At 40.9% G+C, this 26,904-nt stretch overlaps 1 protein-coding gene across 4 annotated transcripts; it reads left to right on the plus strand.

Annotated features, from left to right (window-relative positions):
* Nucleotides 1-2,437: 2,437 nt before the first annotated feature.
* On the plus strand, nt 2,438-25,286 carry THOC1 (THO complex subunit 1). 4 transcript variants are annotated; one of them, XM_051610480.1, is made up of 22 exons: nt 2,438-2,529; nt 3,500-3,573; nt 3,679-3,739; nt 4,402-4,468; nt 6,567-6,685; nt 7,891-7,939; nt 8,466-8,561; nt 10,400-10,482; nt 10,970-11,043; nt 11,587-11,695; nt 12,897-13,028; nt 14,320-14,420; nt 16,326-16,392; nt 16,580-16,630; nt 17,268-17,338; nt 18,257-18,280; nt 18,688-18,783; nt 19,620-19,685; nt 20,760-20,843; nt 21,076-21,223; nt 22,815-22,893; nt 24,851-25,286. In XM_051610480.1, the coding sequence occupies exons 1-22, from the start codon at nt 2,479-2,481 to the stop codon at nt 25,144-25,146; spliced, it is 1,998 nt and encodes a 665-aa protein (XP_051466440.1). In that variant the 5' UTR covers nt 2,438-2,478; the 3' UTR covers nt 25,147-25,286. The 4 variants fall into 4 exon arrangements, with proteins under 4 accessions (XP_051466440.1, XP_051466441.1, XP_051466443.1 ...); XM_051610481.1 differs by lacking the exon at nt 18,257-18,280; XM_051610483.1 differs by lacking the exon at nt 22,815-22,893 and having other exon boundaries at nt 24,851-24,967.
* The last annotated feature ends 1,618 nt before the right edge of the window (nt 25,287-26,904 follow it).

Raw genomic sequence — 26,904 nt, forward strand, 5'->3', positions numbered from 1 at the left:
ACTCTCCCCATGAAGTGCAAAGGATAGGTTCAGGCTGAGCAGAGAGGTGAATGAATCCCACCCTTACTTTCCATGGATGTAATTCAGGTCTCTAATTCAGGTGTGGAAGGACATCCTGCCTGGTTTCCAGCTGCTGCTTCAGAAGGATGCAGGTCCTTCTCTCACCTGTAAGCTCTGTGTAGATGCCTCCAGTACCCTGAGATGTTTAATGTGCCACATTTCTTTAGGTACCTGAATTGCTCCCTGTATTTCTAACTGTAGCAGTGGCTAGGGTTTTAAAAGCTATTTTCAAGAAGAAAATTGGATAATTTGTGGCAAACTTTTGCTCAATTGTATACTGGAAGGAGGGAGTAGAGGGGAGTTTCCAAATAAATTCCAAATAAATGATACAATGCTTTCCTTATTTAAAATTATTGAAGTTTTGTGGGGAAAAAAGGAGTGGAATAGAAGGGCAAGAAGCAGAAAGGTTAAAAAAAAAAACCACCACAAAGCCAACAAAAACCAACCAACCAAAGAACCCAAACAGAAGCACAAAAACTAAACCCAAACAAAACCACCAAAAAACCCACCAAAAATACAAAGCCAAACCCAGAATGATAACAGAACTTTTCAGATTTAAATCCGTCATAAAATTGTACTTGATTTTCTAAATTTAAAAAAAAAAGCAATACAGAAGTATTTCCAGCAAAACTGCACTTTTCATATTGTTCCATTTTTCTTACAGCAATTACGTATTTTTGGCAAGAGCTACAGTAACATCTTCAGGTAGAAATATTATCGGATCACAGTGGGGCCCCACAACAATTCCCACAGGATTGGATTCTCTGTCCTTAAGAGTCATCTCCAGTGGACTGCAGTATAAGGGCACTTTTCCTTTTGGTGGCAAGAAACCAGTGGGGTCAGCTGCTTGGGGAATCACAACCTGAAGTCACTAGAAACGGGCAGGCCAAGGGTTCTGAAAAAAAATACCACGTGCGTTGAGTGATCATCTCCTCGCAGAACCCCCAGGGTTTCTGGCAGATGGGTGCTCCCCACCCAGCACGTTGAGACCAGCACGTCTCTACATACAAGGGGAAGATGCCTACCTTCATCTTAGAACATTGCTTTTTGTCTTCCAGGGGTCAAATAAACTCACTGGATGTGGCAACACAGATTCACTGTGTTGCAGAATTTAACTTAAGGGCAGCCACACACCCAGGAACATGGTGACAGTCTAGCCAGATTTAAACTAGTTTATTTAGTGCTAGTCACACATCTTGAGAGCCATATATCATCAGGGTAAGCTGGCAGGCGCAGCCAAGGAGTTTGCTTAAGGACTCTTCAGCGCTGCTAAGAGAAAAGGCGGGGTAGTATTTTTGCTTGCTTTGTGTTTGTTGGTTTTTTGTTTTGTTTTGTTTTTTTTCACAGCAGGAAAGGAAGGCAAGTTAAAGGTCTTTGACAACAAGAGAGAAAACAGGATCGGGAGGTGCTGGGAGAAAACACTACCTCCAATCTCTTTTGAGGTGCCTGCCCTTGGGGGCCTTAGAAGAAAACGAGTAAGAAATGTATTTCGGAGGGTGTTGTGGTTGGAGTAAGAAATGTATTTGGGAGGGTGTTGTGGTTGGACACCACGCAGCAAGGTTTCCCAGCTGGCAGCTGGAAGCTTGGACATGGAAACGGAAGACAAGCCATCCCTAGCTTGGCAATGGCTGTGAACAGAAGCCTGGGAACTGCCGCTATCTGGGCAAGCTGAGTCCGCGGCCTGAACAGCAGCTGGGCTGCGCAAAAAAGACGCATTTCCCAATAAACATCTGCTTCTTTCCGCAGGGCTATTTCAGACATTTAGCAGTGAAACAGCTATTAAAACCCCATTAAAAGTGACTGCGAGGAGGCACCCGCAGGGTGATGCTGCTCAGCTTGCGAGCTGCTAGAGCCGAGGCGATTTTACCGACGCTACAAAAATCCCTCACGGCTCCTCCCTCGGCGACACTTCGCAGACGCGAGCAGACCTCTCTCCCTCGGCGGCGGCGGCGGACGCGAGAAGCAGCAAACACCCCCGCCGCTCCTCCCGCGCCGTAACCCTTTAAAGCCACGGCCGCTCCGGCAGCCCCGCTGGGGACACACGGGATGGGGGCGGCAAAGGCGGCGGCTCCTCCTTCCCGCCTCCCGCAGCGCCCCAACGGCCGCCCCAACGGCCGCCCCCGCGCGTGCGCAAAGCCCCGGGGTGGGGGGGGAGGGGGGGGGGAAGCAACCGTCGCCGGCACCGGGACCCGCAGCAGCCCGCCCCGCCCCGCCAGTCCCGCCCCGCCCCGCCCCGCCCCGCCCCGCCAGTCCCGCCCCGCCCCGCCAGTCCCGCACCGCAGCGCACCGCCAGCCCCGCCCCGCACCGCCCCGGGGCTGGGAGGCGAGGCGAGGCGAGGCGAGGCGTGTCCAGGACGTACGCAATGCCGTGCCGTGGCGTCATCGCCGCGCGCCGCCGAGCGTCGCGCCGCCGGAGATATGTCGCCGCCGCTGCTCTTCAGCTTGCCCGAGGCGCGGCTCCGCTTCACGGTGAGCCCGGCTGCGCCCCGGCGGGGGCTCCCAAGCCCTCTTCCCTTCTCCCCTCTTCCCTCGGCGCTGCTCAAGAGGGGCGCGCACCGGTGCGGGGCTCTGCCTCCCCACCCCCCCGCCCGCCCCCCTCGCCTCCCGCCTCAGAGACAGGGCCGCGCGGCCTCTGCCCGGCCCTGGACCCGCAGTCCCGGCCGGGGCTCCTGCTGCGGAGAGGCCCAGGCTCTCCTTTAACGAGCGGGCAGCGCAGCTGAGATAAAGTGGCATCGGTTTGGGCACAGGGCTTCGTGCCGGCGCAGCCGTGCTCGCTGAGGGAGGATCTGCGGTTCAGTGAACTAGAATAAAGTGAAATTAAATTTCGGCGTAAGCCCCGCAGCAAAACGTCTGTAGCATGTTGCACTTAGCTCTGTGGCGCCTCTGCTGCGTGGTGCTTCTTCCCTGCCAGAGCCAGGGGGGCTGGATGTGTACCCAGGCCTCTGGATCCCACTGTTTGCAGCCCAGTTTGTCAGCCGAGGGGATGGGGTTGATGCAGCAATGGTCGAGGTACAGACACTTGCTCCACTGGATTGCTTTTGTTACAGAATATAGTCCTTTTAGACCATCTTGTTGGCAGGAGTCATTTCCCAAACCACGATAATCTCCTTGTGAAGCAGGTGAAGTTGAGTGTATGGGAGTTGAGGCTGATGTAGGTGTAGCATTGGTCACAACAGCATATTCCTCTGTGTTTCGCTTTGAAATACTATTTTCACCATGCTGTTAATCCAGGTTTGAGCTGTGATGCTTTTCTAGCTCACATGCATCATTGGCTAGGCACTTGTTATTTGCCCCACTTGTTACAAAGTTCTCTGTGTAAACTGACACATGGTGTGTGGCAAACAGAGTTTTTATTATTTCTGTTCACCGTGACACAGATTAAGGAGGAGATCCTTCTTGTTTTGTACTGGTTTTGTAACCTTTCTTTACATTTTTCTAGAATTCCACCAGAGAGGCTCTGAATCACAAAAGTATCAAGCCATTGTTGAATGCATTTAACCAGATTCCTGGGAGGTAAGTAAATGCTGCTGGATTTTTAAACCTGCCTATTCAGATAATGTTTAGTAATCTTGTCCCTAATGGTTGTTATTAACTGATGTGGAATGTTTGCATTTGCAGTGAAAATGAGAAGAAGTGTACTTTGGATCAAGCTTTTAGAGTTATTGTAGAAGAAGAAATAGTAAGTACTTTAAATTGCTACGGCTTATCTCTTGATAAAGCTCAAATTTCTGTTTGCAAGTTAATGTATTAATTTATCAGCAACTTACTTTAGGACAAGGAAATACTGTTTATTGAAAACATGAGCTATGTAAAAGCTATCTAGTTGAGGTGGAATATAGATTGTTAGAGGAGATTGGAAGGTAGGACAGAATGGCAGTATTTTACAGATACCACACAGGATTGAGATGTTGATTTAGCCTGTTCCAGCAGTTCTTTATCGTGCTTGTGAAAGTCTGCATCTTAAAATTCCAGTACGTGAATATGCGTTGTTCTACAACTACACTTTTAAGGGTGGGGTGGAGTGGGTTATCTGTTACTAGCCAAATAATGTTTTATTGGTATTATTTGAATGAAGGCTGAATGTGGGATATTACTTTTCAGAGGTTTACACAGATTGTTTACACTGTAGGTATTGTAGGGTCTCTAATGACCCAACAGGAAATGTTGCTCACTCAATAAAAACCTAATGTAGTTAACTGACAGATCTGACTTAATAAGTTGTTTGAATGTTGGGGAAGTTGAATGTGAATATTTGTTTTAAATATCAAAAACGGGCATTTTAGTTTTGTTAGATGTGTTTAGGTCAGAATAGAGAAATTTAATACTGTTTTGTCTCTTTAGATAAACAAAGCAGCATGTGAAAATCTCCTGGCAATTATTTCTCTTGCTATTAACGGTGTCACCGAAGGTGAGCATCCTTCTCTCAAATCTGTTGCAAGTGTGTTGTGGTTCCTTGTCTCTCTCCTGCCTGGCTCGCCAGTAATGTTGTGGTTTGGGCCCAACACAACAACAAAGGAACAGCCCTGTGGCTGTTCACTCAACTCCCTCCCCCATGCATACACACACACACACACACTCTGGGATGGGGAGGAGAAATCTCATGGGTTGAGACAAAGGACAAGGAGGGTTCTTCACCGATTAAGGTCACCAGCAAAACAGACTCAACTTGGGGAAAAATAATAATTTCACACCAATCAAACACACACAGGACACAGACAACACAAAGAGCAGGGCTTGCATATGTTACCCCCAGCCCTCCCTTCTTCCCAGGCCCAAATCCCTTTGTTCCCAGTTTCTCTCCCTCCTTCCCCCCAGCGGCACAGGGGGACAGGGGATGGGGTTTAGAGTCAGTTCACAGGCTGGTGGTTCTTGCTGCGCCATCCTCCTCAGGAAGAAGGATTCCTTACAGTCCTTCCCTGCTTCCCCATGGGATTTCTCCCATGGGAGAGTCCTCCACAAACCTGTCCTTCTCACGAGGTCCGGAGCTGCTCCAGCCTGGGCTTCCCACAAAGTCACGGGCTGCTTCGGGAGCAGCCACCTCCCCTGGTGCCGGGGTCTTCCAAAGCTGTGCAATCAGAGTCCGCAGGCAGCAAATCCTCTGGCCACAAAATCCAAGTCCACTGGCCAAGTTCACCCCTCCTGGTGCCTTCAGGGAATGTTTCACCACGTTCCTCCATGAGTGCAGGGGACAGCCTGCCATCTCGTCGTGGGTTGCAGGGAAACTTCTGCTTGGGCACCTTCTTCCCCTTCTTCCTCACCAACCACCAGCCCTGCTCTCTTCCCCCAGCACAGCTCTTCTTCTTTAGAAGAGCTTCTGCTCAGGTGTTACATCAGTTCTTTTGTATGTTAATCACTGAGGTGCATCTATTGTCCCTCTAATGGCTCCTTGGCTGGTTTTGGAGCAGGGGGAGCTTCTGGTGTTCTTACCTGAGCCACTCCTGGGGCCCTTCCCACGCTACCAGAAAACCTACCAAACCAGAACAAAGCTTTAGGGGCCATTTAGGCAAATTTAAAGTTTTTTATTGTTGTAAGTCATCTACAGCAATTAGCTTTGATAATCTGCGGCCCTTATGCTAGTGGTTATTAAGTGTATTTCACAAGAGGAATGAAATTTAATGTAATTAATTCAGTTATATGTGTGACATTTGTGTTGGAGTTTTTGGTATTTTTTTTAATAGAGGCAGATAACGTGATTTTATTGCATCATAATTAGCATTTTCTATATTCTTCCACCACTGCACAATGCTTAGAAGTCTCATGGCATAATTTCAGAGATGAGACCTCTGAGGCAGAGAGGTTAAATGACTTGGAGGGTTCTCTGTGAGTTGCTGTCAGAGCCAGAAATGACTTCTCCTGAATATCTGGTCATTTCCCAGTACTGATCTGTCAGTACATGGGGTTTTTTTAGATACTTGAATTTGTTCTGTCTTTTGTGTTAGAAATCAATGTGCTAATCTCTTCTGAAGAGGCTTTTGATCTCTTCCCTTTGTTTATTTTTTCACATTACGCTGCAAGTATTTGCTTGTTTTAGCAAGTATATCTCAACTACATGTGAGTTTTGTGAACTGTAGAACAATCAGACCTGTGATTATGAGGAATGCAGACATGACCAAACTACAGAGCCTGTGTAGATAGACTTGGAGCACTGCTTTAGAGGTGCTTTACTTTGAGAAAAGGCTCTCAAACTTCATGGGTGGGTGTGTAGCACAGCTAACTCTGGGCTTAAAAGGGTTCACTTGCAGTCTGCAGAGATGCAACATTGATTCAGACTTTGAGGTTTTTAGAAAACATATATTATTTGTTTTACTTTGGTGCAAAGCTCTTGTAAAGCTCATCTAATGGAAGTTCAGGCTTTAGCTCAAGCTTTTTGTTAGGATTTGTAGGAGCCCAGGATAACCTTCTTCCTTTTTTTTTTTTTTTTTTAACATTATATTCCTGAACTGCCATGCATCTTTATTGCATTTCAGTTCAAATTTGCTGAATAAAATATTCCCTGTTCTTCATAGGTATCTGCACTGCATCAACCCCTTTTGTGCTCCTGGGGGATGTTCTGGATTGCCTGCCTTTGGATCAGTGTGACAGAATTTTCACTTTTGTGGAGAAAAATGTTGCTACATGGAAATCAGTAGGTATTTTTCCAAAATGTGGTATAGTTGTGCCAAAACTTCTGCCTACCTGAACCATGTTTTACAAACAGATTTTAATTGTCTTTGCATCTGTGTGTTTTAAAATGGTAACATTGAGCACATTTTGTTTTGGGGATTACAAATATCTGGGCAGCAGAGGTCAGAAAATTAAAAATAAATAATTATTTTGATTGATGATTATTTATAACTCATATCTCTATGATATGCAGTGTTTGTCACATTTGGAAACCAGAAGCTTAATTTCTGATACAATTTATATTAGTTTACCTTTCAACTTACTATTCAGCTTCTTCCTTAGAGTTGCAGGAGATTCCTTCATCTCCAGTTTGCAGGGAAAGAAGTCTTCTTGGGTGTTCCTCAACAGGCTTTCCATTAGAAAACCATAGCAATGGTGATTAAGTTGCCCTAAAATATTTCTGCTCTTGAGGGACAGTCAGTGTTTTGAGGCCTATGAAGGGTTTTACACTCTTGCTGTGCATGGTGCTGTACCAGAAGAGCTGCTGTGAGAGGCTGCTGAACTTCTTGTGCTGCTGACACTATTAATTAAAGAGGGAACCCAGAGTCTTGGACAGGAGCCCTAACCTTCCAGCATTTTATTACAAGTTTGTAAGAAATCTTGGATCTTGGTATCCTTAGTTTGCTCTTTGGCAGTAGTGCTAGAAACACAAGTGTCAGCAACTCTTATCAGTGACATCTGAAAAGCACTCCAGTTTCTTCGTGTTTTCCTAACCAAAACTACCTCCCATAGGCATTCACTGAGGCTGTTCTCTTTCAGATAACAGTTTGTGGGTGTCCTGATACACTCACAAACTGTTCTTTATGGTTATTTCTAGCATCTTCCAATTTCTGTCTACTGCTGCCAATTACTGGTACTGTGAATGCCCTATCTTTTGTATATTGCTCTTTGCTTATGTTTATAAATAATGTCTGGAATAATAAAGGCAATGAGCATAAAAATTAATGTGTTCCAGGAAAAAAAAAAGTGGATGCTGCTCTTAGAATTTATTGTCACTTGTGATTTTCTGTACAGAGGCTGCATTTAAATGTTGTGTTTTATGCTTTCTTGGAATTTGTGGAACTACTTGTTATTTAAGGGATAATTTAAGGACTCATCATTAATTAGAATCTGCTCGAGAAGGTTTTGTGATCTGCTAATGATGTAAATACTATTGTTCCATTTCAGAATACCTTTTATTCTGCAGGGAAAAATTACTTGCTACGAATGTGCAATGGTGAGTTGTAGTTTTTCAGGGAGGTGGGAGAGGAATTAAAGAACTTTCTATGTCAGCAAGTGAAAATGAGTTTAATAATTTGATTTGCATTCATATGTGTTCAGTAAGTAATAAAGTTAAAAGGCAGATCACTCAATAGATATTAATGAGTCTTGCTGATTAATGTAAAAGTCATTCTAACAGTAGGGAAATATCTTAATCAGTAGAGGTCGTTATAGAAGAACATCTGAGAATTGTTTATACCTCAGCAATGACAAGGCCTGTGTCACAGGCTTTATTTGAGTGGGATTCATTTGAAGTTCTTTTTTATAGCTGTTGAAGGTGTTAGGGTAATCGGTAGAATGCATTTAGAAAAAAACATGGCTGCTTTCAGGAAGTTACTAGTATTTAAATTTACAAATTTTAGCTTTCTTTCATTAGCTGTGTACATTATGTAAGTCTGTAGGTTAGCAAGTCTTGAATGCTAGTGCATGACAAATTCAAAGGGGTAAAAATACTAATATTCTGTACTTTTTACAATGTTTAGACCTTCTACGAAGATTATCAAAGTCACAAAACACTGTCTTCTGTGGAAGAATTCAGCTGTTCTTGGCTAGGTTATTTCCACTTTCAGAAAAATCAGGTGAGATTTTTTGCTTTTCATCACACTTAACAAAAACTAAATATACTGAATCTTTTAAGTTTATGATGGTTGCAGACCAAATCTAATTGGAGAAAATCACTTTGCACTTGCATCTTAGTTCTTGTCTCTACCCTTAATATTCTAAGTGACTTTCATTTTGATGCTATTTTAAGCACAAGTTTTGAATGCTGTTTTTTGAGAATATAATATCAGCATCTTATAAACAACTAAGTGAATGAGCAGACCTGTTGTCAGGTGCCAGTGCTGACACGGAGGCTACCAGCTGTTGGGGTGCTTCTGTGACCTCCCCCCGCCCCCAGTGTAGAGAGGTTTTTAAGTGAAGCCAAGGGCTCACACGGGGCGCTCGCTGCTCACAGAGGAACAGCTGCTGCAGGACCCTATTATAGAGCAGATATAAAGACTCACCCACGCTGGCCCACCATGAGCTGGTGTGTGAGCTGGAGAACATTCCAGAAATCAAAAATAATTCCAAAATTGAAGTCTACCAGTACATAGACGATGTGCTGATAGGGGGCCAGAGTGAGGAAGAGGTAAAGGCAGTTTATGATGCCACAATTAGGCATTTAATGGACATGCAAATAGAGATCCCTGAGGAAAAAAAAAGGCAACCCCCATGCCAAGAGGCAAAATTTCTGGGAATAAGGTGGAAGGGGGGAACCTGGAACATTCCTTCCGATACTTTGTCTCACCTGAGAGAGATGAAAGTACCCACCAACAAGAAAGAACTGCAGGAAGTACTGGGGACCCTTCAGTATTGGAGAAAGCGTATTCCACATTTATCCATCATAGCACATCCTCTTTTTGATTTATTAAAGAAGAATTGTCACTGGGAATGGGATCAGTCTCACGATGAGGCCCTTGAACTGTTGTTACTGGAGGCACAGACATACCAAACTCTGGGGCCTCTCCACCTGGAGGATCCAATAATAATAGAGTGGGGGTTTTCAGCCAGTGCCTTGTCATATCGCTTTTGGCAATGGGGACCTAATGGGAGTACTCGACCAATTGGCTTTTACTCTCAGTCATTTAAGGATTCAGAAAAGCAATATTCTATTCTGGAAAAGGGATTGCTTACGGTGTGTACAGCACTAAAAGAAGTCAGCAAGATTATTAAAAACTAAAAGGTTATTCTTTGAGGCCCTTTCAAAGTAGTTAACCAAGTACTATTTGGAAAGGCCCCTCCAGAAGGAATATCCCAAAAAGGCACAATCAGGAAATGGTATAGCCAAACTGAATACTATTCTGGACTTTTCCAACTTGAAGAATGCCCAGACAAACAACTAAAAATTCAGGAACAAATTAAATCTATAAATGAAAAATATTTAATAATGAAAGTCCTATCAAAGAAGCCCTGGAATATGAAAGTGAAATGGTTAATGCTTGGTTTACAGATGCTTCATCCCGGAGAGAAGGAAAAACCTGGTGATTCAAATCTGCTGCCATTAAACCTTCCACAGGCAAACAAATAATAAACCAAGATAAGGGCAGTGCCCAGGTGGGAGAATTGGATGCTGTTCTCAATGTTCTTTTAAAAGAAAAAGCCTCCAATTCCTTCACAGTTTTTGAGGGCTGTGTGGAATGGATTACTTTCTGGGAAAGTAATAACTGGGAAATTAACAGGGTGCCTGTCTGGCATAAAGAGAAATGGCAACAAATACTGAAAATTGCTAAAGTGAATCCTAATTTTCATGTAGGATGGATACCTTCTCACCAAACTGCTTAAAAGGCATTTTGTTTAGACTTATTTGGGGAAGAAGAACCGTTTCCCATACCTATGAACTTCATAGCTTCTAAGACTGGTCGTTTGTTTTTCACAGGACTTAACTTGCAGAGTCAGTTTAACCTGGAAAATGTCACTGTTTTCAATACCAATGAACATGAGAGCACTCTAGGACAAAAGGTGAAAATTCCTATATCATTTTTCACTCGTTCTGCAGTAAGAGATTGTTCGCACAAAAATGTGATACTATGTTTAATATTCGGAAGTGCTTATTCATAATTTGGTCATCCCTCTTCCAGAACAAGGTGCTGATTCTGGAAATAGGCATGTTACCTGATACGTTATCTGTGCAGACTTTGAGGGGGAAAAAAGTTGATTTGATTGTGAGGGATGAGCACTGTCACTTACTGTACCGAGTTTTCCCCACAGTGTACAGAGGATAGAGCTGTCCCTTCAGCTTTTTTCAAGAAAAGTCAGGCTACCATTGCAAAGTGTAGGAAGGTGTTAAGAAAGGAATTTGTTGCACATTTTGCTGGAATAACTTTGGAGATCTTTTAAATTAGCATCTTAAGATTTATGATCTGAAGTGTAATAGAATGTTTAAGATAAGGCTGTGAAAACTGTATGCAAGTTATAGAGGTATTTATATAAGTTTTTTTCCTATTAGCACTCTGAGGAGAGAGAAGAAGGAATGGATGTAGAAGAAGGTGAAATGGGAGATGATGAAGCACCAACAAGCTGGTGAGCTTGCAGCACTTTTAACAGTTGAAATAAAACTATAAGGGAAACCTTGGGAAATTTCCTTAAATGTTATTCTGCTTTTCTACTGACCTCTCAAGATTAGATACAAGCTAATAGTGTCTTAATCTGTTTAAGTGGATTTGCCTGGAAAAGAAAGAAATCTACAGATTATTTGACAATTTTTCCCTGTGATCTTGACAAAACGTGTTCTGGTGAGATGTATTCAGGGAATCTGAGTACATGCTTTGTATGCTCTAAGGAGAAAATGCTGTACTCCTCTTCGTTCCCCAAATAGTGAAGAAATCCTAAGATCCCTTTTTCTTACTATTTTTGCTTTTATAGTGAGAAAGTAACAGAAGACTGAATGGAAACTCGTGGGGACAAATTCTATATTAACAATTTCTCTGTAAGGGCTTATTATTGGCTCATTTTTTCACTTACACAATAAATGATATGTTCTGGGATTGCACATTCCCGAGTTGACTTGAACTGAGTATATTGCTTTCAATATTGTTTCTTTGACGTTGTTTTTCCCCCCCCCAGTTCCATTCCAATAGATTACAACCTGTATAGAAAATTCTGGTCACTTCAAGATTATTTTAGAAATCCTGTGCAGTGCTATGAGAAGGTCTCATGGAAGACTTTTCTTAAGGTAATCTGAGTTCGTGCTTTCAGCCATTCAGCCTTAGTAAAAATCACTGTTTACATGAATAGGAGAGTGGCACCATAAGCATAGAACAGTGCAGATGCTAATGCCATTGAAAAATAATAGTGCGTGAGGAAATACATTTTGCTAAAGTCAAGCTTTTGACAGTAAACAATGTATTTAGATTTGCCGTAAATCCCCTAATAAAACTTGTGCAACTTAATAGCAGAAGGACTTAATATGTAGCAATAATGTCGAAAGTACCTTTTTTGTGATTTATCAGCAACAAAAAAGCAGAACTTGTGGGTTTATTTGTTGTTGGGGTTTTTTTTCCCCAAGGTGATAAATAGTTCTGCCTAGTCCTAGATCTTACTTTGGAATATTCATACCGATCCCAGTGAAACTGTAAAGATTACAGGTTTCTAATGAAGCTAATACCTTTATAGAAGCAGTGACTTGACTGTCCCCTTCAGCCAACTGTTTCAATTTTGCTTAGTATGAATTTTGAGGGTGGTTTATTGCAAAGCTACTGTTTCTTCACAATTTGCCACTCAATGTTTATTTAATAGCAAGAAACCTGTTTGTTTGTTCTCTGTGTTCTGGTAGTAAGAGGTAACATCTGCTCAGACATTCTAATATAAATCTAATTAATGAGGTCTACCTTCTCAGCTTTCCAAAAAAACCCAAAAACGCTACACAAAAAAACCCCTAAAAAAACCCCGTGTGGTTCAGGGGAACTGAACAAGGCCAAGCTTAAGTGTTTCAGATGAAACTGAGTTTTTCTTCATTGCAGCTTTAAGGCTGTGAATTGATTTTAAGAGCAGTACTGAGAGTTTAACTCCCTTATTTACCTTTCTTTGCATATATTCCAGACTACTTAAATTGAGTTTGAATATAACACTATCGTAATGTAGACCTTTTTTCTTTATAGCATCTAAACAACGAAGCAGTTGTGCACTGTTGACAACATTGTTTTTCTTAGCGTATTTTAAATACTTCAAATTATTAGATATTCTGAAATTATAAGTAACACTTTCACTGTCATATGTGGTGTTCAGAGAAGCCCTTCATATTGTTGGCGTATGGGTCATTTTGAGTGGCTGATACCAAGTTTAGAAGTTATTTTACTTGCTTGGCACTAAGTCTAGTGTAGTTCTCCAGAAAGTTTTTTTGTGTTATTTTAATTTGATAAATAACTGTTTTATAGTACTCAGAAGAAGTTTTGGCAGTTTTCAAAAGCTACAAATTGGATGACACTCAGGCTTCCCGAAAAAAGTTGGAAGAACTAAAAACAGGAGGAGAACATGTATATTTTGCAAAGTTCCTAACTAGTGAAAAGGTATGTGATTTCTCTTCTCCAAATCACAGGCTAGTTGAGGTTGGAGGGAACCTGTGTCTAGTTCAGCCTCCCTTCTCAAGGCTCTCAGCTAGAGCAGGTTGATCAGTGCTACTACGTCCAGTTGAGTTTTGAATGTTTCAATGATTTCTCTAGGTATCCCATTACATTATTTGATCACTCTATTTAGATAGATTTATTCTATTGTTTTGCATTTTTTTTGAGGGGGTTGCCTCTGCTGTTTGGTGATTCATGGACTTTTTTATTTCAGGAACAAGTCTGCAGTAAAGCTGATGTTTATTGCATTTTATTTGTAGTACTACAAATAGAAAGGGAAGTTAAAGAGTAAATATTTATAGATCTCCTGCTTTTTTATTGCCTCTAGAATTGCATTTTCAAAACTATTTTCTGCCTCATAATGGTCTTATTTAAAATTGCTTTGAAAAAGATTCTGACAGTTTTTAATTCTGTTAATATTAAGTAAAAAATGCGACACTCTAGTGAATATAATCCTAGAATTGTTACTTTCATTTTGGAACAATATGTCACTCTTAACTTTTAAATGCATGCATTAGTAGACAGAAAGCAAGTGTCAGTACAGCATGACTTTTCTCTTTCTGGGATAGAAGAGTAGGTGCATTCATCATAAACCTTTGGCTTGTGCCTTGGCAATTTTAAAATAATATAGTGTAGAAGATCTAGAACTCATTTAATTAACACCCAGTAGTCAAAGGCCTTTTTATTCAAAGAATCTGTTAATGTTTCCTTTATATAATGTATCATGCTGCAGCACATAAGGTAGAAACCAACCAGTGTATCACTGTGCATGTATTGATGAGAGTTAACACTTGTGTGGAAGCCAGATCCTTATATTGTAGCCAGTAGTTCATAAGAAAAGGGAACAAGTCCTTCAGTTACTGAAATATTCAAATAATTATTTCTCCAAATTCTTGTTCACTTCAATAGGAATGTTGTTAAATCCAGCAGTATAAAACTACTTAAACACAAATCTAGGTATAGTCTTACAAGCAGTTTCTTTTGCTTTAAAAAAAAAAAAATAATTAGAAATTTTGATACTCTTTCCTAAGTTGTGCTAGATGAGAGTTTACTTGTCTTCATACCTTATGAGGCCCTGTCCTGAAAGCATAGGTGATACTGAATAGAGCTTCTGCAATGACTTAGCATCATCTTGTAAAAGAAGTCTCTGTGGAGTATACCTGGAAACATTTGTTAGACTTTTCACTTACACATGCTTAATCTCTCTAATGTGTAATTATTTTTTGTTGTTGTTTAGCTGATGGATTTACAGCTGAGTGACAGTAACTTTCGCCGTCACATCTTGTTGCAGTACCTAATACTGTTTCAGTATCTAAAGGGACAGGTCAAATTTAAAAGGTAATGTGGAAATACTTTGTGTTTTGTGGATGGGGAGCTAAGAACTTGGGAGATAAGCCAGAATATTTTAAAAGAGTTTGTCTACTTGTTCTAAGGCTCTTGTGAAACTTGCAGAGCCTTGGGTTGGTACATAGAGGATGTAGCTGAAGTTATTTTTCAGCATGAAAGCAGAGGTCTCATCTTGCCTTTCTCTGCTTCTGTGTGATTCTTTGCAGTGGTTCTAATATTCATTAGACTCACTCAAATTTGTGCAGTTCACTAAACCAGCAATAAAACAATGGTGCTTGTCTTTGCAGAGTTAGTTTTCTGCCAAGTTGGTGAGTTGAGTGGGGGTTTTCAGAGAAGCAGAGGCCACTAAACCTTGCTTAAGGTGTCAGCCATGAGAGGGATGGGGTGTCTCTCTTTGGCAGCTCCAAGCTGCTAGACTAATGCAAGGTACTAGTCTGTGGCATAATTTCAAATCTGTATCAACTCTGCAATGTGGCACTGGTTGCTGGTTTATTTTTTCCTAGTGTGCTACAGAATTCTGTCTAAAATATGAAGAAATAATAATGGTGATTATTACTTTTATAAATTAAGGGGACAGAACAAAGCCATGTCTTTTCCTACTCTCTACTATAATGTTATGCTGAAGAAAATCCTACCTCTCTGTGAATTTCCTGTGCCCTTGACCATATGTGCACATAATGATTAACGTTTAAGGCAGCTGTCTTTCACCTGCAATATATTGCTTTTTATAAGCAGATCTCAAATAATTTTGCAAACTAGATTAGGATGATTATCCTCATTCTTAGATTATTTACCAAGGCAATCCACTGGCAGAGAAGGAATAGAATTCAAGTCTTCTGAATCGCAGTTCAGTCTTGTAGAAGTGATAGTCTGTCATTTCAATGACAATTCATTAAAGTGTTTGTTAAAAACACTCATTTATCAGTGGTCAAGGATGGTATGACATATAAATGATGTAGTATAATACTTGTTGCAGTTGTTGTAAAATAATACTAATTATTCCCTTTCTTAAAAATGAGCTTTTTAATGTCCTATTATCTAGGAGAAACTAGTTCTGAAAGTTTTTCCTGTGTTACTGGCTTAGCCATGGTCATGTTTATATTTGCTGTTTAAGGTATCCAGTGCTTCATTAAAAGCTGGTTGGTATTACATTGCTTTTGAACACTGTAAATTGAATGGTAATGGTTATGTTTCAAGTGGATTCTTCTTAAGCCAATAAAAAACAAAGATTAGATTCTCACCTAATTTGTAATGTGTTTAAAAAAAGTTCTGGTCTCTGCTTGGAAATGAGGTGAGCCATGTTGGATGTATTTCTGTGTTCTTTTCACTTCTGCTTATTCATTGCACTATCACTTTAGATGTACCAAGCAACTTATGTAATGGCTTCAGGTTATGCCAAAATAGAACTAGCGGTTTGGGATATTCAAGAGTGGTGTTCCAATGGTAGATAAAGTGTTTCTTATTCTATGATTTATCTACAGTGATTCTTTAGGTGCAGGTTAGGAAAATTGGTTTTTTTTTAAGTAAGTCTTTTAATTGTGCCCACATGCTGTGCTTTGGGTCCAACATCAAGGTGTGATCTTGACTCATGGAAAACGGACTTCCTACTGGATGAAGCTGAGTTGTGAAAGTACATTCCACAAGCACATCTAATGACCTCCACAAAGTAGTAAAATGGTCAGTCCATGGGACCAGACAAGAGCACATTCAAAGTACTTTCTTCAGATCCCCTCTAATGCCCCTCAGGAAGTATCTATTTTAATTGAAGTGTCCGCAGCACTATTTTAATGCATAGTAAACTTCACATTAAAAAAAAAAAACAAAAACAAACAAAAAAACGTAGGCAGATTTATTAACACTTATTGCTTTTTTGTTGGTTTTTCTTTCCAATTCCAGTTCAAACTATGTTCTAACAGATGAACAGTCTCTTTGGATTGAAGATACTACAAAAGCAGTTTACCAGGTTGGTACAGTAGATATTTCTATAAAAATGACACAGAGAACTATTTAGCATGTAATGCTCTATTACCCACCTTTGAAGCAGTAACTACCATATTCTTTGGGGGTTTTTGTGAGTTTTTTTCCCTGTGTATTCTGCTACAAAAATAATGCAAAAAGTTGACTTTTTTTATTCTCCCTCTCAATCATAGCTTCTTTCAGAAAATCCTCCAGATGGGGAAAGGTTCTCAAAAATGGTAGAGGTAAGTACTTCAGTGTCTCGCTGAGCAGAGCCTGTCTAGCACGTAAAAAAGGAAGTATCAGTTTAAACTAGCTTTTGGAACACATATGTAATATTTGAGAGAACTTTTATCTCATCTCAGTAAAATAGGTCTCATAATGTCTTATTATTCTGTAGTCATATTTTCCCCATGTTTTCATTAATGTGCTTTTCTTCCTTCTCCTGGGGAAAAATGGAAATGTGTATATATGTGCATGTGTACCTACAGAGACATTGGTTACTGAAAAAAAGTAATAACATTTTTTTTGAAGTCTTTTCAAAAAGGAGTTCTATGTCCAAAGACATGGAATAAGATGCAAGTGAAATTTAAAAAAATAAAATATGTGTTCTTTACTTTTTTCCTTCACTTTGGCTATATCTATTTTCTTGTTTAGAGAAGGAGAAATAAAGCCTTTCCCACAGTAATTGAAGAGAGAAGATACACTATTTTTAAATAAACTGAACAGCTGTCTAATATTATACTGATGACCTTCAAAATAGCATCTGAAATACACTATGACAAAGTTTGTCCCTTAACTTTAATAGCTCAGTTAAAAATTTTGGGGTCAATTCCAAAGGTGATCATGTGCCTAATAATGTGCAATGTTATGTTCCCCCAGCATATATTAAATACTGAAGAAAACTGGAACTCATGGAAAAATGAGGGCTGCCCAAGCTTTGTGAAAGAAAGGTAACTCTAGTATGAAGTAGAAGGTTGCTGCTGCTCATTTCAAATGGTGATTCAACTTCACAATATATACCCACAGTGTATATGAACATTAGTGATTCACACAGCTTTGAGATTTGTACAATTGGGTGTCCCTTCTGTGTGTGCAGAACACTCTTAGATTACTGCCAGAAGTCTTGAGGCTTCATTATGTCAGTGAAGAGGTGGTTATGAATGTGCATGGTCTCAGGAGAGCATTCCTCACTGTATCAGGGGACCTTTTTTCCCCCATAATGCCAAGTCTCCAGGAGGAGGTATTATGGGAATTCCTTGTTCTGAGGAAACTGGAGCAAGTTGTCTTGCCTCCTGTCTTCAACAGACCCGAGGCTGAAGAAGTTTGTACCTGACTTTCCCATATACTACTTTGGATTGTCTCTAATGAAGCCTTTGGCATTATAACTTTGGTGGGGCAGCATACCTGGAGTTTTGTGTAATGATTCTTCTCTTAAAGCACTTTTTAAATTAGATTTGCTACTTGGTGCTGATCCTTTACCTGAAAGGAAGTTAAGATTAGGTGGCTTTTGCCATTGAAAGCTTTCCTATGGAAGTAATTACTAACTTTTGGCAAAACTTGAACTTTGACTCCATATGTCTAGTTGACTATCTTGACGTGGTGACCAAACATTGCTCTTCCATCCTTCCTTGTTCTACACACTAGACTGTAGCCCCTTGGTGGTAAGGACCATCTGGGTCATTATCTCCTTGCAGATTTACTTTTACAGACAGATCAGGGGCAGCCACATCTTCATTATTTCAGCTGTTAGCATAAAAAAGAAAAAGGGAGGGAGGCTGTGAGAAGAGGGACATTGCTATTACGGGGCTTGGGGGTCAAAGTAAAATTATAAAATTTGACTTTTATAAATGTTCTGTCTCCTTCTTTAGATCTCAGCCAGAGTTTCAGCTTGGGTAGGTCTTACCCTAACCTCAGTGGTCTGGGATCTTCATTCTCTGATCCCATGAAATCAGGTGCACCTGGTAAAAAGAACTTACAATCACAGAGCAGATGATCTCAGCAGCAGGGTAGACCATACTTAGTATGTGCTGCTGGAATAAATGTGATTTGCTTCTTCTTCGTATTGGGGCTCTGCTAGACTTTTAAATTTGTGAGTGAAATATTTTTGGTGTCTGACAAATCCCTTTTGTTATTCTTGCTTTGCCCTCTCTTCTCTTCCCCCTGCCTCCTTCCACTCCTAGAATCTCAGTCCTGAATACTTTCATTATGATTTAACTTGGCACCATCTGAAGTGAAATAGCTTGATTTTGTTCTCTCTGTGTTACTGATTTGACACTAAAGAGCATCTCTTTTTCTTTAGACCTCCTGATTCTAAGCCAATGAGGCCTGCAAGAAAGAGGCCAGCTCCAGAGGACTTCTTAGGAAAAGGGCCAAACAAAAAAATCCTTATGGGGAAGTATGTTGCATTTTTTTTCATGACAATGTTTCTGGGTTTTGGTTGCTTAGTCGATTTGGGGTTTTTGCAGGGTTTTTTTTTGTCACTGATTATTTTTTCTACTCACTAATTTTCAAACTTCCTCAATTTGGAACTGACAAGGAAGAACAGCCAAGGGCTATCTCATTCTTTTAAAACTGGCAATAGGCTTCCTTTTCTCATAGTAATTTCCTGTAGATCCCTTTTTTATAGCCTGTAAGTTACAGGCTGAAAATCCATGGTTTGTATGTGTTGGATCAGTTTTTATACTTTTGTTTACTTTTGAGGGTTTTTTGCTTAAAATGTATCTATGCCATGAGTTTTAAAATAACACCCACTGGTATTTTATCCCTGGGGCAAAGAATTCATGATATATCCTGTCCAACAAAAGTGCTGTATTTTGCGTGATATAAAGTGCTGCATTTTTCCACTTCCTTTTTAGGAGAAAGGGAAGTCTTTTCATTGTAACTGTTCACCCAGCCTGTATATGGAGTGTTTAGTAAAATGTCCCTTTTGAAAAAGCAAGTGATAAGTTATTTTTTTTGTCAAAACAAAATGACCTGGCCAGTTTTGAAAGAGTAAGTTTCTTGCTTTTTCTAACCACAGATCAGCAAGAGATTATAATAGAAATTTAATATCTAATTTTCCTGGTTAGATAAGATTTCTTTTGCTTCTGGTAATTCCTAGTACCCCAGTTTTGTATGGTATGTTTTATTATAAAGGCTCTGGAGTGAGAATTTCTGTAGTGTTGTTTTGGTGAATGATGGAACATGGAATGACAGAATGATGAATGTGAATGTTTATGCTTCTCTTTTCAGTGAGGAACTGACCCGCCTTTGGAACTTATGTCCTGATAACATGGAAGCTTGTAAATCTGAGAGCAGGTAGGTAAAAAAGGGTACATCTTTGTGTAAAGCTGACTTTCAGCAATTGAATTACACACAAACCTACAATTATTACAAAATTGGTGTAAGGAAAGTATGTAAGATGATCTCCTATGGTGTGGTGTTTCACTGTGTGTCTTGAGAGAAGTTCCTTCTATGAATCTTTGTCCTGAAATCTTAGAGTTTTCTTCAGTAGTGTTTACGCTCTCAGTAATTTTCATTGCTTGGAAAAGAAAAATATAAGATAAAAACCAGGTGGAAACTCCCATTTTGTAGAGTGTGACTGTATAATTAATTACCTTACATAATAAAGGGTGGTTGCCAAGTCTGGCTGTAGTGAAGCCAGCTATTTGGCTATGATTTTCAAGCAGGCATGTGCTTTGAACAATGCTAGGTAAGAGGATACAGCCAGCAGGCATTGTTTCAGTGCATACCGGATCTGCTTGTGGTGCAGATGTAGAAAAATACAACTATTGCCTGTCCCTTCTGCTTGCACAATTGTAGGAAATACTGAAAGTGCACTTTGCTACATAACTTGATTTGCTAAAGATAGTGTAATCCCTTTTTGTGCAGACACGATGCCTAGTATGAAAAATTGGGACAGGAATGAGACCGTTCCCAAAGGGAATTTTGCTGGTAGTGGCTGTGAAGGCTGGGTGCCTGGGGAGAGATGCTGAGCAGTGCCGATGCTCTGAGTGAAGGAATTTCTTTTCCAGAGGCTGAGAGCTCTGCAGGGGAAGTGCCCTCCTTTCTTGTGAGGCTGGGAAGTGCAGGAAGGCCTGTGACAGGATACTTGTCTTTGTTAAGCCAAGAGATAGAGAGGGAGTTGTGTTTGGAACCAAAACTTTTGATTCCCTGTGTATGATCATATTGTGCTACAACTCCTTTAAATTTAAAAAAAAATTGAAAAAAATAAAACCGAAGCTATATAAATTGAGATAAATCAAGGAAAAACTTGGTTGGATTTTGAGGGGTTTTTTTCTTTGGTTGATAAGCTTGAGATGAGTATGGAGGAACTGAAAAACAGCTGTTTTAGAGTGTGAGGAGTATTAAGCTCCTTATTTTATTTTTTAGGGAATACATGCCAACGCTGGAGGAGTTTTTTGAAGAAGCTATTGAACAAGCAGATCCTGAAAACATGGTTGAAAATAAGTATAAGTATGTCAATCATTGTTCTGTTTTGCTTTGGTTTGATCTCTTTCATGTTTGCGTTTTTAAAGAAAACAGACTATTCTCTGCATTACTACTAAGTGTGGAAGACTCCAGTAATGTACAAAAGTTTGATAAGCTTGGGCAGATGTATATTAATTAGTAAATGCCTCAGATAGATAGTCTTCTGTAAATTTATAGATTCCAGACTGTTACCAACCAAACTTGTATTTTATTATAGGGCTGTGAACAATTCTAACTATGGTTGGAGAGCACTGAGACTTCTAGCACGCAGAAGTCCCCACTTCTTCCAGCCAACAAATCAGCAATTCAAGAGTTTACCTGAATACCTAGAAAACATGGTGATCAAATTAGCCAAGGAGCTGCCTGTAAGTAATATTAGCCTATAATAATAAATGGTGAATTAATTTGACTTCCTGTTTTTCTCTATAGTCTGTTTGGTATGTGGGGAGGGAGAAGGGTAAAGTAACCACAAGGGAAATAAAGCTTGTAAAGTAAAAATTGCAAGTAAATTTGGTGCAGTTGTTGAACTCCCAGTAACACTGCACTGAGTAACATTGGCTGAGCCACTAGGTGCTGAGCTCTGCCTTGTATTCTGGGAGCAAACAGCTGTGGCGATCCCAAGTGTTTTTGCTGGGTTGGTTGGCAGGAATATGTTTATACCCAACTCCTGGGGCTCCATTTTGCAGTGCAAACCACTTTATTATTGAAGGTGTGAGCCAGTGTTAAGGCTCATGAATATGAATAGTTGTGGCTACTGGGACAGCAGTGAAAGGGGCAGGTGTACCAGAGGAAGCCTTTCTGTCAGCTCCCTGACTTTTAAAATATGTAAAGAAAAGCAGACCTTGTGGAGCTGTAAATTGAAGGCATGAATGCTTTTCAACAGTACGAATTTGAGGCCAGGAAGAGATCTTTCAGATCACTTTGTACATAGTGATAGGAGAGACTAATAGCTGGGAGCATTTTCTAAACCTTTCAGTTAGCACTCAACTCAGTGATTTCTTGCATGTGTGAATCCCTGCTTCTGTATTTGAGACCTTGTCTGTAATGTGAAACTAATGAGGTGTAAAGGTTGGATTGCAGTGTATAGCTTCTTTGTTTGGTCAGTCATCAGTTAACTAGGTGCTAATAGCAATTTTAGAAAAAATACTGGGAAGGGAAAGTTTTTTCATGTGTTAGTGTATCACTTTATGCAGCATTCCTGATACTCTTGTGGCGAACCTAGTGGTATGGCAAGATCAACGATGTAGATGAGTCCTGTGATTGAAACAGAGGAAAAAAACATTTTGTTCATCTTGTCTAATCAATAGCTAAATCAGAGAGTGAAAAGTTTGTTGTTTGCATATTCGTTTGCCAACATATTTGTTTGCCAGACGTTTGAAAGTACAGACAATTTTGAGGAATTCCCAAGTGAGGAATAAAATTAGTGAAGAAGAAGAATACTTTTTAAAACAAAAAAAGCTTACATCAGTAGTGGTCTCATCCTTTCAAACATCACTCAGAAAAAAAAAAAAAAAAACAAAAAAGCACAAAAATAAAAAATAAAACCATACTGGCACCTCTTCTTTAGCCCTGCAGAACAGCACAGCTGCTGAACAAGGAGCTGGAGCCCCTGGGCCCACACATCAGCAGGCTGGTGACACTGGTGAGACCAGTTGGTTGTTTTTTTTTAAAGGAATAAAGCTAAGTATGTAGTGCTTGGTTGTAGTTATTGTGAAGGGGAGAGAATCCTGTGAAGTCAGTGTGTACTTTCGTTAGTTTTCTTAGTTGTTACTGTATTTTATTAGAACATACGTTACTGGCGTTAAGGATACAGAAGACTGGGAGTGATTTTTAATTGTCATATGGGATCATGGTCAGGTTTTCCATTCTAACACACATTCCAGAGCTATCACAGAGTTGTAAAATTACTCTTTAAACATAAAATCCATCCAGTCATATTTAGTTCTCTCATTGTAGCCTCCTTCTGAAGAAATAAAGACAGGTGAAGATGAAGATGAGGAAGATAATGATGCTTTACTAAAGGAAAACAATGAAAGTAAGATTTGCATGTTACCAGTTTTTTCTGTTCCTCTCTTGATGTGTATTGTAGAAGCTGTCTTTTATCATAGTTTCTGTGAGGGTCACCAGTCCTGGTTAACCCAAGTGCTTCTGACTTGAATCCACATTCCACCCAAAACGTAGATCTTTTTCAGGACGTGGGGCACCAGTAGCAACCTCTCTGTGTTCACAGTGTACAAATCATTGAAGTGGGATTAGCATTTTCATTAGGAGCCTCTTCCACCTTTTCTGCAGTGTGGTGGATGTTTACAGTGTTGGTAGGTGTTTCTAGCTCAAATGCCAGCATTGCTGTGTAAAAACCTGTCCAAGTGTTCCTTAACCCTGCTCTCCTGTTCTTCCTGCCCTTTAATTGCCAAGGGTAAGTGCTTCCCTCTAGTCCCTACTGGGAGAGGATGGTTAAGGGACTGGCACAAACTGGTATATTCCAACTTTGAGACCTTTACTTCCTCTTTATTTAAAATACCTTAAAGGCAAAGACTTCTCTGTGAGAAGAGCAACCTTCCTGACCACATGTCATCTTTTGTTCATTCCTCTCCATGAAACAGTTCTTCCATTTTTGTCTCTTGCCTGTAACCCTGGTAGGCTGTGCTCCCAAGTGTCCTTCCATGTCTTCCGTCTTCATTCCTGTCTTCATCTCACAGCACCTTTTCCCATGCGTGTTGTATCTCTGTATGCTGGTTCTTGGATCCAACACGCTTAGGTGGGGTGTGCAGGGTGTGGGTGTTGCACACTGGATACTGCTGCTGGGGCAGTTTTGTTTAAGGATTTTCCTGTTAGTGGAAGGTCCCCTGTGGGACTCTTTGAATCTCTCTTCTGTTGCCATTTTCCATCCAGCACCTGACCTTTTCCAGTCTCCTTGCCAATAGTGAAGTTCTCTCCAGCTTAACGCTGCCTGACGCAGCCTTAGTGGCTTCACTGGGTTGCATTTACATCTTTCTTTAAATCTTGTCTTAAAGCAGAGGTGGCAGAGCTGCACGTGGTCTGCTGCACACCCTTGTGCTTAGGCACAGGGGAAGTGGTCTGAGCACCTCTGTTTGTGATCTCCCATTCTTTCCCTTCGATGTACCCGTTTAGTTCAGATAAATGAATGTGGCTGACAAGCACTGGAGACAGCTGAAACAGCCACTTCATGCTAACTGGCTCTTGAGGTGGCATGAGGGTGAGATATTTATTAAAAATCAAGATTATTAATTTCTGTGCATGAGTAGTTCAGTCTTTAGGGTTTTTTTCTTTAAAAGTGTGAAATAAGCATAGGTGATAAGCCATAGATTATAGACCATGGTAAGCTATTAATGTGCAAACCCACATGTGTAGTCACTGCAGCACTTGGCTTTTCAGCAGAGTGCAGTATTCCCTGGTTTTTATCTTGATGCCAGAGTGGGACCAAATTCCTTAAAATACTGACAACATACTAAAATTACTATCCCATTCACACTTGTGCTGCTAGTAGGAACGTGAGGCTTTAGTAATTCGGTGAAAGGGAAGCACATTTTTTTACCTGGGTTAACTCTGCGTAAAGTCACTAAAAGAAGTCTGAAATGTTGAAGATCACTCTATATTAAATATTATTGTTGACTCATGTATTGCAAACGGGAGGCTGGCTGTGAAAATCCTTGTTATGATTTGGAGGAGGCAGTTCTGGTGTACTTGAGGCTTTAGCAATTCTCTCAGTCACACAGGAGATCACACAAAACCCAAGATTTATTTTTTTTCATGGACAATAAGGGACATCCTCTTGAAACCCAGGTAACAACATCTGTAAAAACCCACCTGTTCCTGGAGCTCTTGAGTAGGTTTTCACAATGGAAGGAAAGGTGTCAGTCAGTCTGTTAGTAAATAAATAGGAGGGTTAAAATGGGGCCGCTCAAGGGGAGATTCACGTGCAGTATCTGGAGACATTTGTGTCTCACCAATTCTTTCTCCTTTCTTCCCAGGCCCAGATGTGCAACGGGACAAAGCCATGACGGGTGAACAAATTGAGTCATTTGCTAACAGGCTTGGGGAGCAGTGGAAGGCCTTGGCCCCCTACTTGGAAATGAAGGATTCTGACATACGGCAGATTGAGTTGGACAGTGAGGACATGAAGATGAGAGCCAAGCAGCTGCTGGTTGCCTGGCAGGATCAGGAGGGTGCTCATGCAACCCCCGAGAACCTGATCACTGCGCTGAACAAAGCTGGGCTAAGTGACCTTGCAGAAAGCCTGACCAACGACACTGAAAGCAGCAACTAACTCACTTCTGCTGTGAACCCTTGTTCCATTGTGGTGGTGGTGGTTGTTAATTGTGACTGTTATTTTGTTGTTAATTGTTGCTAGGTAACAGATTTTTGATAGGTATTTTATGTTCAATAAATGATAAAACTTTTTAATAATACTGTTTAGTTGTGCAGATTTTTGGAGGAGAGGCTGGTCTCCCTGATCCAGAAAAAGGAAGCTTCATCTTAGATGGTGGCAATGTGAAAGGGCAGGTGGAGTTAAGAGAGCTTTCTGTGCTGGCTGCAGCAGGAGGGTTTGGCAGAGGAGCAGAGCTCAGGTCACTCCCGTTGAACAGAGCAGTTGATAGTCCATATAACTGCCCGTTGCCTCTGTGTGTTTTCTCAGAGCATGGTTAGGTGTGAAGGACTTCTGTAGGACATTGCTTGGCATGGTGGGGAGCTGTAGACCAAGCATACCTGTTTGCAAATAATAGGGTTATGACAGAGCTCCAAGTCCCAGTATTCACATATTCAGGGAAGAACTGGTGGCCTCAGAAGGATGCTGCTGTCAGTCTGCTCCCCTGCTGAAGAACTGGTTGTCTCTTGGACCTTGGCAGTCAATAACTGGGGGGCAGGGGGAAGGTCTATGCTTGTTTTTATTGTTAATTATTAACTTTAGTCGCTCTCTATGTGCTGTGTATGTAGGAACTCCCCTGAGACATGATCAACAGGTAATTTTTTTTGGTCCCAGTTCACTGTGAAGTTACAATTTGTTTCCTTTTAAGGATGAGGCTGGGTGTGACATATCTCCAATTGCTGAGTGTTTGGAAAACTGCGTATCACATAATTTCTCTCTGCAGAGTACAGTTTCAGTTATTAAATCATACCTGGGAATTTCCAGGGTGGTTTGCTACCAGCTGGGAGGTGCATTCCTGCCTGCAGAGCCATTCATTAGACCTTTGTGCATTTGGATTGAATTTCACTGTCTTAAGAACTTGATGACTGGGCGCTTCACTGGAAGGCCATATGGGCTGGTATGTGGGACAGTTGTTGGAAATACAGCTTGAGTCTTAGGTCCCACTGCAGGTACAATGTGGTAGAAGGGATGAAGTGTAACTATTTCAGTTGATTAGAGGGACTTGAGCATATTGTGAGCTGAGGCATGTGGGGAGGACTAACATCTCTTGAACCTGGCCTGCTTGCCACCTTGAGGTTGGGCAAGCTGGGGATGAGGAGGGTCACAAGGAAGGTGACTGAATCCACATCCAGTGAGTTACATTCTTGATGTTTCAGGCATGAATTGTAACCTCACTGCTCGTGTTCCAGGCAATAGACTTGGGCACTGAGCTGTCCCCCTAATTTATCTTCCATCACTTTTTCTCACCCAGCAGGCAAGGCAGTCTTGTGTCACACTGTGCAGGGTTTTTTCTGTAGCGTCTGATGTGTATGACCTGATCAAACTGTGACAGAACTGCTCTGGCTACCAAAGAAACAGGAAGTGAGCCCCACTTGGGGAGAGATCCTGACCGTGGTGATCCCCATGGCTGCTTCAAGTCCCCAACCTTAAGGCGTAACTAAATGGTTTGATAGACCTAGGAAGATCTCCATGGATCAATGGAGGTGGCAGACCTCTAGATCCGTGCAGTAATTGCTGCTTCTCCTATGGCCTTTTCAGTGTCCCAGCTGTTAATAACCAAGTCTACCTTATCCCAGTGAGACTAGTCAGATGTGATAAATGCCCATGTCTTAAAATGAGGGAAAAGCAGGAGCATCAGAAAAAAATGGGGCAGAACAC

Source organism: Apus apus, chromosome 2, assembly GCF_020740795.1.
Source record: "Apus apus isolate bApuApu2 chromosome 2, bApuApu2.pri.cur, whole genome shotgun sequence".
Classification (NCBI taxonomy): domain Eukaryota; kingdom Metazoa; phylum Chordata; class Aves; order Apodiformes; family Apodidae; genus Apus; species Apus apus.